The following is a 14,696-nucleotide window of genomic DNA, read 5'->3' as shown; positions in this document are numbered from 1 at the left end:
CTGGATCTGACGTCATCATTCAGGCTTAGCGCGCAGTACCCCTTTCTCCTTCTCGATGCTATCTTCTCGTGGATGTCAAAGTGTATGATTACAAAGACATCATGTTTAAGCTTATCGATTGAGGTGGTCTCAGCCTTCTCCTAATCCCCAGAATCTACGATCCATTCAGGAAACCTATCAATTTGCATGGTATCTCCGTTTCCCATCGAAAGACAAACGTTGTACTCGTTCCTTTACCCCGTCTCATACTGTATTGCTCTGGCATTCGATTTGCTAAACTTGCTACTCTGTACGCCTGCATCTGAGCTTATGAAATGTTGGATGATTCCACGTGCGAAACCCGGTCGCTCCTTCTTCCTGCCTCCCTTCTCCACACTGCCCTGCTTGCTTTTGACTTGCTGCCTCATCAACAGCCCAAAGCCCATCTCTATATGTGTTCAAAATACCTCGCTCCAGTTGTTCTCGCGAGGTCGAGCGAACACGATTGCTCTAGCAGAGCATCATGAATAGCTTCATCCCCTTGGTTCCGTCTGGGAATCTGAGCGTCTACATAGCGTCACAACTGTGTGCAGCCGAGGGAGCCGCGGAAAGTCTTTTCTAATATTATCAGTCGTCGAGTTTCTAGCCGAAGATGTGCCACTTAAGCCAAACGCAGGCGATATCTTGTGCGAGCGCGCATTCAAAGATACTGAGCTACGCCGTGAGCGACGAAGCCAATCATCTTATGTCGTCCATGGATGGCTGGGGCTCATATCTGTACAAGGTATAGGTTTGTGTTGAGCCGTGGTGAATCTTCGAACACGGGTGTTGTGATGGTCATCAGCCGAATCTTCATCACTCAATTGGCGAGATCCGCTAACCTTATTTTCGTTTCTTCGCTCCGGAAAGGTTCTCGCTGAATGATTATCCATGCCTTTGTAGGAGTATTATGATGGTTATGCTGAGGTTTGAAGTACTTTGGTTCATTCCAGATCCGAGAAGTCGCTCCGAGGCTCGCAATACAAGAGGAGAATACAAGAGACTGATTTCGACTGGTAAGCAGTTGCAGAGACTCTCGGACCATCGATCATAAGCCCAACAACATGGATCAATCAACGTTACAATACTTTTACTGGTAAACAGCTCACCTCAGTAACAGCGCACCGACCACGACATTTTGTCTGCCTGAGTACCGACGAGCACATATTACAGGCTATCCCTGACATCCATTCAGAACACAGCTTCAAATCTACTTTCCTTCCACCAACATATCGAGCATCGAAACCACTGCGTCCAGTGCCGCACAGCAACATGCAGTCACGCGCAGACTGTCCAGTCATCAGCATCACGTTTACCGGCTCTCCCTGGTGAGATTTGGAACCACATCTACAAGCACGTCCTGACATAGACGTATTCGCTAGAGACTAGATTCGGACAGTGTAATCCTTCGCGCTTCCACCTGGTTCAACACCAAGGTCAACAGTCATTCAACCATCTAAAATACACATGCCGGCAGCTCACTATCGGGATAACTGATGTTGAGCTCAAGCACAGCAGTATCAGAATTGCATCTAAAGCATTCGTCATGCGGGCGGTCGCTAGTCGGCGCCTCCGTGTCATGATCAGCTCGCCACGCTCAACACACCCATCGCATACCCCTTGGCTTGGTACGATCATCATAACTACTAGTCATTCTAAGCCCCTTCCGGATTTCGACCTAGATAGTTGGCGGCATCTTTTACTCTACCTAGACCCTACTTTTAGAGTTTCTGGGCTCTTTACAATCGTTCGATGGGCTATGCCATAATACCCGAACCTTGCGATCAGATATACAGGACCACAATTCTCTTCGCAGCAGTTTGAACGTCTTCATGTACTGGACATACTTTCTTTACGGCGTTGTCATGACTATAGCTGTCAAGACGTAGCCCTGCACCACTACGCCATGCAACCAAAAATGTACGTTGTTACAAGTAACGCGAAGGATTCTCTCCGTGACGGGGGAAGTGGGTTGAAGGTCAACCACGTCCACGTCAGAAGGTAATGATCTGCGCGGGGCGCAAGGGATCACGTGACTAGCATCCCGCCAAGACATGGCCTCCGGGAGGCCATTACTTAAAGGGAGGCCAGCATCCTCCTAGACCTCCCTCCACAGTATGAGGCACGGGAGGACACAGGACATAGCAACGAGGATATAAGGATAGAAAGGTTTCATTATTACACTCATTGTAGTCAACTTAAATAGTTCATCTCTTACACAGATTGTTAACTAGTTATTCTACTATAGAATTGGATTGTCTTTACCTTTAGTTAACTTCGATAACTCTTTTCCACACGAATCGCCAGACAAACCGCACGGCTTACCGCTTTAGTCTACCTCGCCTTAGTACGGACCGAGCTTAGAGAAGTATAGCCTAACCCCGTGTAACATACGTATGATCAGTGAACTACTGATCAGGGTGCAGGATAGTATATATATCGTCAGCCATGCCTAACAGTAGCTTTACGCGGTGCCGATCTCACTCACTTACTCCCCTGGTCCCCCTCCGGGTTGAAACTGATACTGTAGCAAGTTACGGGATGTTTCACACCCGAAATGCGCATTGAGTCGGGCAAGCTCGCTTCATGTTAGTTAATTAGGCTAAGAGAGATGTTCTACAATGGCTTCTGGGTGATTCGGTACTGATGACGGAGGGTGGGCGAACGCGTTCGGCAGAGCAGCTGAAGGTACAGCTTGATCAAATGATGATCTGACCAGTCAACGGCATGTAACTGCCGGGGGAAGGATTGTATGGTATCTGAGAGCAGGAAATTGATGGGGAAATGGACAATTGTACAGTAGGTGTTGCGGCGAATGAAGCACAAGAAATCCCTCTAAGCCTCGGATTGCAAGATTACCATGACGAGCGAGCCTACATTGTCGAGTGAAGTGATCGAGACATGTTCCATTTTCAGACGTGGAGGGTATTAATCTCACGTACCTCCTTCAACTTTATCAAAAGTTTCCAATTCGATGATTCGGCAACTGTTCTGTACATGTTTTATGGGGAGGATACGTGTGAAATTCTTAAAACCTATGAAAAATGAGTCATGTCGTGATGTGTTGAATGCTAGGACTAGTAGGTGGACGCGTCGATGACGTCACGCACTAAAAGCTAATTGATTGTCTCAACGATACGAGCTCGCCGCGATAACTCTTCACTACCACCACCGACCCTCACCCCAGCTGCACCAGCCATGGGCCGCAAGGGTTTGCGGCGCTATAAGAAGAGCAATCAAGCTCAACAGAACTCTGCGTTCGACGAGGAAACCACGACGCGATGGATAACACCGAATACCTCTACCTTTCCGCACACACCGACCCGAGATAGCAGCACCGCGAGCCTCTCACATACATCCACTAGGGCGCCATCGCCACACATATATCGTATCTAAGCCTAGTGAGGCTTTGCGCCTCCGAGTGGTGCCGGCTTGCTCGCAATCCGCTTGTCCTGCTCTTCTTTGGGCAACGTATCCCATTCCGCTACATTCTTGTCCTACCCGACATCAGTACAGTTTTTCATGCCACAAGCTGCTTGTTATCTGACTCACCCATTCTGCTACACATTGTGGCTTCCAGTTACACTGCTCCACCTCGCCATACATGGGGTGATTGCGTCGCGGATGTAATGTCGGCCATCCTGAAGCATGATAGTGATGCTTCACCAATGCCCCTCTTGAGTCATGATTTCCAGAATCGGAGTGTCCCTGGCCAGCGGCGAATGCTTCGACATTCAGCACTAGAATTCCGTTGACCAGCCTTGACTCGGCCAAGTTATGGAAAAGATCCCAGGTAACCGGCTTTCCATGGTTTTGTGCAGTCATCTGTTCTAATACAGCCTTCGTAAATGCTGATGGACCTGTCCCGCTAATGACTTCATCGAAGTCTAGATGAAGCTGCGAGATCCCGACTCCCTTCTCGTGCGACAGCTCATGCAACCACACTTGTATGTTCTCGATGAGCCTCATCATCACCGGTAGTCTTGGCTTGGCGGCGAACGTCCATTGACAGAAAGATTTGCACTTTGACCCCAGGATGGCGTGTTCCGCGAATGTTGGCTCGTCAATCTCCACACCAATTATCATGTCGACATCCTCCTCGACGTACCGCTCGGGTATGAATCTGTCAATGGGACGGAGGCATTCCACATCTATATCGGCATACACGCCACCCTCAGCATACATTACGAGATAACGAAGTAAATCAGCCTTGATGATCGTTATGTTGAGCTCTCGGTAAAGATCGACAAGGTCCTGTCTGTTGATACCCTGCGCACCGTAGTGCCATTCGAGGTACTCGTTCGCGTTGTCGTCGGTTAGAACCTCGTACCGATATCGGGGATTCTTTTCCGGCCATGTCTTCGCTGAGTCGGAGTCGCGCTTCTCGAAGCCTAGGGGGCCGACCTTCCATGTCTGCCAAATCTTCCTGGGTATTACCACACTGTTGAGTTGCAGCGGCTGTTGGTACTTGAGCTCGCGCCTGTACTTCGAAGCAGCCCGGATAGGTGTAGTAAAGAAATGTGTATTGGCGAAGAACAAGAAAATGAACAGTAGGGCGAGATACGCAGGTAAAACCCTTCGCACCTGACTTGTAAGCTTGCCTGAGAAGTGTGATGCGATTGGGGAATGAGGAGCCATTGTGGTTCTTAGGTGAAGCTTGGGCGGAGATTGCCTGGGTCGTGTGCGCATTCTGGGGTTATTACAGTAAAGCAGGACCCTACGTCGACCCAACCCTCTCGAAATCTATGGGAGATTAGCTGATTGAGAATCTCGTCCAAGAGCCTCTTGTCATCTTCGCGATCGGCCATTGCGCCCACCAATCCCCGCTCAGCTATCATCCTCGGTACGTCGGTACAAATGGTTGAGAGGGGCCAGCCTTGTGACGGAAATCCAATAGTGCATGTGCATCGTATGCCTAGGGATCCGTCTGCATCGTTGCGGCGAGGATGTTAGGTCAAGATGCCTAGGCTAAAGCTTCTTTAGATGATCCCTGCAACTTGGTCGGCGGCTTCGACATAATCGGTATCATCCCCACTCAAAGCCCTGCACCTGTTACCGTTTGTCAGGGACGATCCAATAGGACTATCTACCAAACCGTAATTGATGTGCGCTATTGCAGTTCAATCTAGTCCATTGTCGGAAGCTCCTGCGGTATGTCACCAAAATTACCATTAACATACCCCGCCTGTGTGGGCTGTTGGACTTGGATGAGCGCTTTATTGCACTTGACAAGTTGTACGCATGTGCTGCCTCGGTTGGGATAAGCTACAGGTACTATCTTCTTGAGAAAGCTCTGCGCTCTCCGGCCTAGCGCAATCCCCGCGTCATCCGCTATCGTTTTGAGTTCTTCGACACTCACCACTCCATTCAAGTCAAATCACATTCATCAGAATTACTGTTACGACGTCGTATTCAGCAATGCCAGCCACACATGAGGGACCACTGGATCATGGCTACCTCGAAGACGTCAAACTCTCGCCGACAATATGGAAACCAGTCCGAACAGCAAGATGGAGCCTTAACGCCGTGCGTCCAGAGTTTTTAAGTCTACGCTCGAACACGAAAAACAAACTGGTCAGGCCGACAGCGTGGTTAGACGGTCTGAGGGGGTTTGCAGCGTTCGTGGTATACTTGCATCACAATCAACTTTGGTCTCACGGTGGTAGGGGGAATCTGGTATTCGAAACCTCATTTGGTTACGAAGGAAGATACTACTCCGCGGCATTCCCTTTTATACGACTCTTCTTCTCAGGTGGCCACTTCGCAGTTGCTATCTTCTTCGTCATCTCAGGATATGTCCTTTCGCTCAAAAGCCTGCGGCTCATACAAGAAGGAAAGCCCTCAAACGCATCTGACACTATCGGCTCCGCACTTTTCCGTCGTTGGCTTCGATTGTACATCCCTATCATCGTTGTCACGTTTGCGTGGCTGTCGTTTCGACACTGGAGTAGACTCTCCGTTGACATGCACGCGATGAAACCCACTTATCGTGAGGACGTTGTCAGCTGGTACCAAACCTTCAAGAACTACAGTTTTGTATTCTCTACAAACATCTACGAATTTACAGAAGCATATCATCCTCATACGTGGTCAATACCCATCGAGTTCAAAGGATCCATCGTCGTCTACACTGCACTTTCTGCACTCTCGCGATGCACGCGAAACGCTCGCTTATGGTGCGAGGTAGCTCTGGTCACATACTTCCTTTACGTGGTGGACGGCTTCTACGCAGCGATGTTCATGTCGGGAGTATTGCTCTGTGACCTCGAACTGCTGGCCCAGCAGAACGAGCTTCCGTGCTTCCTTAATGCGCTGGCCGGATTCAAGGAGCTCATCTTTTTCCACTTGTTCATCGTTGCACTTTACCTCGGTGGAGTGCCATCGTTCGATGCGCCAGAAATCGATCGCACAATTCTCATCTCAAAGTCACCTGGATGGATCTGGCTGTCGCATCTCAAGCCTCAAGCTGTCTTTGACGCAAAATGGTTCTACCTCTTCTGGGCTGCATTTCTCGCAGTAGCCTCGATCCCGCGCCTGCCGTGGCTCAAGCGCTTCTTCGAAACTGGTTTCTGCCAGTACCTCGCGCGCATCTCATTCGCGCTATATCTAGTCCACGGGCTCATAATTTGGTCCCTGGGAGACCGACTCTACGCCGCGGTCGGGCTAGCAAGGCCATTCCATAAGGACGGTATCCCAGGATGGATCGACAAGTTTCCGCTTTCCCAGAAGGGGCCTATGGGCCTCGAGCTCGCGTTTTGGCTACCACAGCTAATCATTCTTCCTGTCACTCTCTACGCAGCCGAGGTTGTTACGAAACTAGTAGACGAGCCCAGTGTCAAGTTCGCCAATTGGCTTTACAAATGCACGCTTCGACCACAAGTACTTCCGCCGAAGCATCAGCGCAGTTATTCTGTACGTTAGAAATTCAATCAGTCTTACGCTAAGGTTCTTTTCCCGTGTCGCCGCCTTGCGCTCGACCACATGCACGCTCGCGTACTGACCTCCCGCTCGGCTTCATGTGATTTTACCTCCTCAGTAACATCCCGTCACAACACTACTGCAGGTGCTAAACGGGTGAGATGCATTATCAATTAGGCGCGATGTTTATTGGTTGTTCCAAAGTGGAGCTTGCTCCGAAATGGCGCCCCATGGGGTAATGTCTGGGCAGGGAACGTTGGCCCTTGCTCGGCTGCTGATCATTGTGGGCGGCAGCACCCGAAATTGGCGACAACGCCGCGTGATTATCTGAAGCCATACTCTCATTGATGCTGGGGCGGTGATCCGGTCATCGGCTTTGTCACCATTATTCAGGTAGCACCTCCTCTCTATCCCGTCGTTGGCTCAAGTATGACGTGGCTTTGCGCCCGAACATTTCGACTACAAGCGCATGTGATATTCCCCTTTTTGAGGAAGGTTGCATCTGGACTGGACCAGACGTTTGTCGCGAAGTGTGCATTGTGTCTCTATACACATCATGCGACGGCGACATAATATTACCTTAGCAACACTTGCTTGTCTTGGAACAGTATATCTCGTATTACAACACAGACATGGTATCGGAATCGCACAAGGGGCTAGGCATATCAGCGGAATCGAGACCTTACCGTCTGACGCGCTGACTATCTTCCAACATGGCGATGCATCCACCACTGCAGAGAAAGAATTACAACGCCAAACAGCGCCAGACGACGTCCGGTCGCCGCTAAAAGGATTCGCTGGTTCCGCTGTCGAAGAGCCTAGTTTAAGCCTCGAATCAACACCTTCTTTCGCGGAAGTGTCACCATCATCAAGCACGGATATCGTACCCGAGACGAGATATTCTTTCCAAGACGATCTGCAGCTCGTCCTACCTACTACCGCGATTCAAAGGTACTCGACGCAAAAGCCTCACAATTACGATTCTGGTGGCTCGAAAGGCTTTGCATATGCGACATTTCTCGCTACTCGCAACCCCTCCCTCAAAGATCCTTACTTTCTCGCTATCCACTCGCTTATCTATCGAATCCTCTGGTCTCCACGAACACATAGCGAAAAACACCCTCTCATCGTCTTCGTAGCCGAACATGTAACAGACGAGCAACGTGCGCTGCTTGCAGGGGCTGGCGCACTAGTCCGCGAGCTCTCACCTCTTCACTGGGAATGCAACGCGTCCGGTGTGCAAGACCGATGGAGAGACCTCTTTGCCAAGCTCAACATGTGGAAAGAGACCGAGTTTGAGCGCATCCTATTCTTGGACGCTGATGCCTTCCCGTTGGCAAACATCGACGAGATGTTCGAGCTCGCACCCACGCAGGAGTGTGTACCGGAGAAACTGCATCTTGATGACTTTCTACCCAGTGGCCCAGTATGCGAGCCTTATGTCTTTGCTGGCGTGCCACAAGATCCTTTCAGTGCGACGTATCCTAACATCAATGTTGGTTCGATGGTCTTTACCCCCTCTTTGCAGATGCACGCTCGGCTTCTTCAGAATTACGTCAAGATCGACAAGTACGATTGCGCGATGGCTGAGCAGGCGTTTCTGAACTGGCAGTTCGGTCCTGAGGGCGCGCATCCAGGGACCAAGTTGGAGAGGCAGTGGGGTGGTTTCTTCCCCACGGAGGAGGAAGGTGGTGGAAGTTTGAAGGTGGTTCATGAGAAGCTCTGGGTCTTGAAGGAAGGGTGGATGAAGGAAGAATGGGAATTACGCTGGAAGGAAATGATAAGGTTCTATGAAAGTCAAGATTTTGCGAAAGCGAGAGAAGATGATGGTATAGTTACTGGGGATGAGTAAGGCGATGTGAACACGTACACCGACGCATACAAGTGTTAGTAGAGATGCATTTCTATGCCAGTAATACAACATATGAAGCGGCTTTTACGCGCTAGCCTCCGCAGTGCTCTGCCTTCCAGCTATACTTCCACCCTTCCAACTTCCCTTTGGATCAACCTTACTTTGTACTCTACTCTCCTCACCCTCCTTACCCCAGCCACCGCCACCAGGTGTATGAATGATAATTCTCTCACCCGGTCGCATAGCCGCCGTATTCTTAGCACCCATGTTGATGTACCTGTACTCCACCTCTTCTTTCGCCCTTCCTGCATCTTTCTTTTGGAGAGCTTCAACCGCATCGGACGTCGTGGGCGCATGCGTAGCATCCTCTGTGGGTTCGGTCGGACGCTTGGAGTCTGAGTTTTGGTCGATGGCTTTCTTGTCTACTTTCTTGACCCAGATGTTTAGACCGCATGCTGCGTCGCCTCCTCCTTCCATGCCGTACGGATGGTAGACTCTTCGTTCGCTGAGGATGCTGACTTGGACGGGGATGCGGAACTCAATATCGCGGATTACGCCTTCACCACCGATATGCATGCCCTTACCTGCACTATCTTGGCGAAGCGAGAATTCGCGGAGTAGAACAGGGTACCTTCGCTCAAATACCTCGGAGTCGGTAATGCGGGTATTGGTCATATGCGTATGCACACCATTCGTGCCGTTCCATGTTGAGCCCGCACCGGAGCCTCCTGCGATTGTTTCGTAATACCCGAAACCTTTCGTCTCTTTACGTTCACCGTTCTTGTCGCCTTCGCCATATGTTGTACCGCCAAAGCCGAAGGTAAGATTGTTGCAGTCACCCTGACTCGCAGCGCAGGCCTTGAACGCCTTGAGAACGACGTCCGTCACACGCTGACTTGTCAGAACGTTGCCGCCCACAACAGCGGCGTTGTCGGATGGCGAGAGGAAGGACTTCTTGGGTATAAGGACATGAATTGGTTTGAGGCAGCCTTGGTTCAGTGGAATGTCTTCGCTAATAAGACAGCGTAAACAGTAGATGATAGCAGAGTAGGTAACTGCTTCTGGCGCATTGATGTTCCCGTAGACCTCGGGGCCTGTGCCGGAAAAGTCGAATACGGCTTCACCCTTCTCGGGGTCAATCGATACCTTGAGACGAATAGGGCTTCCATCGTCCATGAAATCTTCCGCACTTAGGTCCTGGCCTTCGAAACGCTTGTAGACGTCTTTGAGTAGAGCACGAACAGATTGCTCCGCGTTGGCTTGGATGTTGGTCATGTAGAACTTGACGACTCGCTCGCCATAGTCCGACATTAGTGTACTGATAAGGTTGATACCTTTCTGATTGGCAGCGACTTGAGCCTTCAAGTCATTGATGTTGTCACTGAGACATCGAGTACCAGAGCAGCCAGGATATTGACCCGGTTCGTCCAGAAGTAGCTCAGTAATACGCTTCTCGTTGAAGTGTCCTTCAGATACCAGCTTCTCGGATTTGATGGCTGCACCTTCCTGGTAAAGTTCTTTCGACGCAGGAGGCATGGAACCAGGGAGTATGCCGCCTATGTCAGCATGATGGGCACGGGAAGCGACATAGAAGATGATGTTATCGCCGCTAAAGGCGGGTGTAATAACAGTAATATCCGGCAGATGCGTGCCGCCGAACATGGGGTGATTGGAGACAAGGACATCGCCTTTCTTGAGCTTGCCCTTCCAGATAGCAGCTTGTTTGCGGACGCAGGTTGACATACTACCGAGATGTACTGGCAGATGAGGAGCTACAGTATCGTTAGCTGGGTTTAGTTACTTGTACAGTCTACTTACCGTTGGCGACTAGTCCGCCGTCCCCGTCGAATAGTGCGCAAGAATAATCAAGTCGCTCTTTGACGTTGGTTGAAACACTAGTCTTCTGCAATGCGCGGCCCATTTGCTCAGCAATAGCCATAAATCGATGCGCGAAGATACTGAGTAAGATTGGGTCGACCTCCTTGGTGTCAACCAGCTTATCCTGGTCCTCCGTCTCGCCAATATTTATCACCACGTGGGTGTTGATGACAAGCGCAGTAGCGCCAGGAGTAACGACGATAGTCTGCGTACCATCCGCGATAATCGCCGGCCCCTTCAGTCGATCGCCCACTTCCAGGTCTTCAAGCTTGTAGACTGACGTGTCTTGCCGACCACCCTCGAAGAATACTCTACGGGTGTCATAGCGCTTCGTATCACCCGAAAGATCCTTTGGCTTGATCTCTTTGAGTTGCTGGTCTACGCTCTTCTCGAGACCTTCGAATGTCTTGCCAATGCCGCGCGCCCGTACATCATCAACAATAATATCGCGATCAGGTAAAGTAAAGCCGAACTCCTGCTCATGCTGCTTGACAAAAGCTCTACCGAAAGCCCATTCGTCGCCATTGTATTCTTTCTCTGCCTCCTCCTTCGTCGGCTTGATGATCATGAGTGCCGACTCTGTTCCTCGGTATCTCAAATTGAGATATTCCTCGAAGTGGACATGCTCTTGGTCGAAACCTTGCTCTCTAAGCGTATTCATTGACTTACTCTTCAGGTCTTCCATTTTGTTCTGAAGATACTCCCTTATGTCTTTCTCGTCAGACCATACCGTAGACTCTGGCTCTTGCCTCTCATCGACAACGTCGGCGAGCGCCATACCATATGCGGAAAGAACTGACGAGTAGCGATGGATCAGGATCTGCGAGATGCCAAGTGCTTCGGCAATGGCCACTGCATGCTGACCACCTGCACCACCAAACGTCGCGAGTCGGTGCTTACTTGTGTCATGTCCGCGAGCTTCGGTCAGACTCCGGATTGGTCGTGTCATGGTTTCATTTGCAATCTTGATGAAACCATTCGCGATATCATCCAGCGACATTTCCTTTTCCTTGTTGCCGCCTGCGACTTCTTTGTTAATCTGCTCCGCCAGCTCTTTGAATAGCTTTTCACTCGCGTGTGCATCGAGACCCTCGTCTTCGTTCTTACCGAAGATCTTAGGGAAGAAGTCTGGCAATAGGCGACCAAGGAACAAGTTGGCGTCTGTAATGGTCAGTGGGCCGCCCTTGCGATAACAAGCGGGGCCTGGGTGTGCGCTTGCAGACTCTGGGCCTACGACAAATAGTCCGTTCCTCCAGAAGAGACGCGATCCACCGCCCGCAGCGACAGTGTTGATGTCGAGTTGTGGCGATTGGATGGTGACGCCGGCTGTGGTAGTTTCGAAGACGTGATCGTAGCGTCCAGCGCCGTATCTGCTTACGTCGGTACTAGTGCCGCCCATGTCAAAGCCAATGACTGGAATCTTCGTCTCGGGATCGTATGATGTGAGCGCATAGCCTACGACTCCACCCGCCGGGCCGGACAGAATAGCCTTTAGGCCTGAGAAGCTGTCGACGTCCACCAAACCTCCGTCTGACTGCATGAACTCGCAACGTGCGCCCTTGGAACCCTCCTCACGTTTTACGCTCTTGGTTCCGAGGCCGCCCTCGAAGCCCTTGGAGAATCCATCGATGTACTTTCGTATCGCGGGCGTGAGGTATGCGTCTGCGCAGGCTGAGGTAGCTCGTGGGACCAATTTGATCATGGGCATGAGCTCATGGCTCAAGCTGACGTGCTCGAAGCCAATGTCCTTAGCAATCTTGCCCACTAACGCCTCGTGCTTCGGGTATGTATATCCATGCATCAAGCATACCGCGATGCTCTTCAGTCCGCTATCATAGACTTCCTGCAACTGTTTTCTTATTGCCTCCTCCTGTGGTCGTTGGAGTATTCGCACCGTCTCGCCCGATAGGCCCTTGACTAACTCGGCGCTATCACCAGCTTCTTCTATGCTCTTTGCCTGCGTCTGGTTCCTCTCTGGGTCCTCCGCGTAGTCTTCCAACGTGACGCGCTCATCGATCTCGACAACCTTCCTGTACAGCACCTCCGGCTTCCGGATGTCTAGCGCGAAGATGTTCGGCCGACTCTGGTTCCCAATCTCAAGGCAGTCCTTGAAGCCCTTTGTAACCACCATGGCAATATTCTCGCCCTTTCTCTCGAGCAGCGCATTGGTGGCGACGGTGGTGCCCATGCGTATGCTCTCGATCTGGGAGGTGTCGAGCGGCTGTCCACGGGGGATCTCAGTGCCGGTGAACTTGGAAAGCAGGCGACGGATGCCTTCGAGCGGCGCGTCATCGTAGTTGGAAGGGTCGACGGAGAGGAGCTTGATGAGGACGTCATCCTCCATCTTGCCGGTGCCTGGATTGCCTACACAGTCTGTGAAGGTACCACCGCGCTGCATCGTTAGTCATGGTTATGCATGGATTACTCAGACATACATCAATCGCGATGCGGATGCCCCGCCCGCTAATCTTTGGAGTCGCCATGTTGATGATAGTTGGTGAAGCTCAGGGTGTTGTTGCAGAGCTTCAAGAGACTGGAACAGCATCAACAGACGCGAAAGGAAACCTCGAAGTGAGCTAAAGGTGATGTGAGGTTTGTGCATGACATGATGCAAGCCACACGCGACCGCATACCCACCACTCACGATAATAGTCGAAAGTGGGGTAGTCTGCTCGTTGCTGCCCCGCGAGCTTTTGTCATCCGTTCCGTGTGCGTCACTGCTGTCTCCGCGGGTTTCGCTGGTTTGGGCTTAGTGCCCATGGTCATCATCCGACCACCCCCACGGCTGCTCCCGTCTAATCACAGTCGTGAACTTCACCAAGCTCTTCTACTGTGAGACCAGGGCGCATTTGGCTGCGATGCGCTTGAATACTGGGTTACCATGTTACAGGAGTATGATGACCGAGTGACACTCATCACACTTTGGTCTTTGGTTCGCGTGTATTGCGACTACATTTCGGAAGATAAGCTTGCCTTCCATCGCATCGCACATCCGGCTCAGTCGAACAACTGTATCCATAATCAGCTTCAGTACCTTCTATCAAGCAAGTGCGAGGATCCGAGTTTTGAGGGACGCTTGAGCCGGCTATGTGGACGCTGGCACACGTCCAGTGGGCCGCCTGCATCAGAGCAATCGCCCACACTTCGCTCTACGTCCGCACCTCACCTTGGCTTTCCTGTTAAGAATTTCGAAGCAGAGAAGACGAGAGTAGCTGCAACAGATGATAGGATCAACAAGATAACTGAGTGGTTAACAGCAAGCTTCTCCGAAACCAACGACTGGCGCGAGCTTGCTCGGTGTTAGCGCATGCAGGAAAAAGGAACATGATATGATGCGTAGTACGACTCGTTCGACCTACACCAATTACTATAACAGTCCTTCTTGTTTGTCGTCGCGTCCTCAAAGAGGCCGCATTAACCCCCAAAAAGCTTCGCAGCAAGCTCTTTTCGCGCAGTGTAGAGCACTATAGTAGCTTATCAAGCGTTGAGTCATGGGACTATCGAGGTTGACAACCCAGCTTAGTAAACACTCTGAGACTAACAACCGCACAGATATAGGTATCTAGGCATTTAGGTACAGGTAACAATCTCAAATATATAGCCATGTCATGCCTGTACTTGCCACCTGTGACACAACTCCTCAACCCTGGCACCTGAGCCGCTTCTGACTGCTAAATTTACATTATATTTAGCGGGTCTACATAGTACACCCTCGAGTTCTAGTGCTAGCCAGGCAGTCGGGTCGACTAGATTGTACACGTAGAATCGCTCGTTGACACGGATTGACGAATACGTCTCGACTGCTGCTGCTCGATAGAGCTGACTGGCCTCGTGGAGTAGGATAGTGAAGCGGCCTTGCTAGCTCGCAGCGGGCAAGCTTGAGTCTGAAACGCCCGTAGAGTTCTGCAGATACATTTAGTCTACTAAAGCTGTGCATAAATTGGTCATACTACTGTAAGCATGACCTTATCCTCGTTTGTGCCGACCCTGCTGCTATTCGTCTCGATCCTGTTGTCATCCATCACGACCC

General features: G+C 50.9%; 4 protein-coding genes across 4 annotated transcripts; 2 read left to right on the top strand and 2 right to left on the bottom strand.

The window, feature by feature from the left end:
• Window positions 1-3,416: 3,416 nt before the first annotated feature.
• On the bottom strand, window positions 3,417-4,656 carry ALTATR162_LOCUS5528 (uncharacterized protein; the record flags this gene model as incomplete). Its single annotated transcript, XM_043313147.1, has 2 exons — window positions 3,417-3,515; window positions 3,571-4,656. 2 exons carry the CDS (start codon window positions 4,654-4,656, stop codon window positions 3,417-3,419), a joined length of 1,185 nt encoding a protein of 394 aa, XP_043169082.1.
• A 1,335-nt stretch (window positions 4,657-5,991) lies between these two features.
• ALTATR162_LOCUS5527 (uncharacterized protein) lies at window positions 5,992-6,939 on the top strand (the record flags this gene model as incomplete). The annotated part of the gene is made up of 1 exon (XM_043313146.1): window positions 5,992-6,939. One exon carries the CDS (start codon window positions 5,992-5,994, stop codon window positions 6,937-6,939), a length of 948 nt encoding a protein of 315 aa, XP_043169081.1.
• Window positions 6,940-7,492: 553 nt separating this feature from the next.
• On the top strand, window positions 7,493-8,788 carry ALTATR162_LOCUS5526 (uncharacterized protein; the record flags this gene model as incomplete). Its single annotated transcript, XM_043313145.1, has 1 exon — window positions 7,493-8,788. One exon carries the CDS (start codon window positions 7,493-7,495, stop codon window positions 8,786-8,788), a length of 1,296 nt encoding a protein of 431 aa, XP_043169080.1.
• An 84-nt stretch (window positions 8,789-8,872) lies between these two features.
• ALTATR162_LOCUS5525 (uncharacterized protein) lies at window positions 8,873-13,149 on the bottom strand (the record flags this gene model as incomplete). Its single annotated transcript, XM_043313144.1, has 3 exons — window positions 8,873-10,560; window positions 10,607-13,058; window positions 13,102-13,149. 3 exons carry the CDS (start codon window positions 13,147-13,149, stop codon window positions 8,873-8,875), a joined length of 4,188 nt encoding a protein of 1,395 aa, XP_043169079.1.
• Window positions 13,150-14,696: the final 1,547 nt, after the last annotated feature.

The sequence above is a fragment of the Alternaria atra genome (assembly GCF_907166805.1).
Source record: "Alternaria atra isolate CS162 genome assembly, contig: 25, whole genome shotgun sequence".
In the NCBI taxonomy this organism is placed as follows: Eukaryota; Fungi; Ascomycota; class Dothideomycetes; order Pleosporales; family Pleosporaceae; genus Alternaria; species Alternaria atra.
This window is presented reverse-complemented; position numbering and strand designations above follow the sequence as displayed.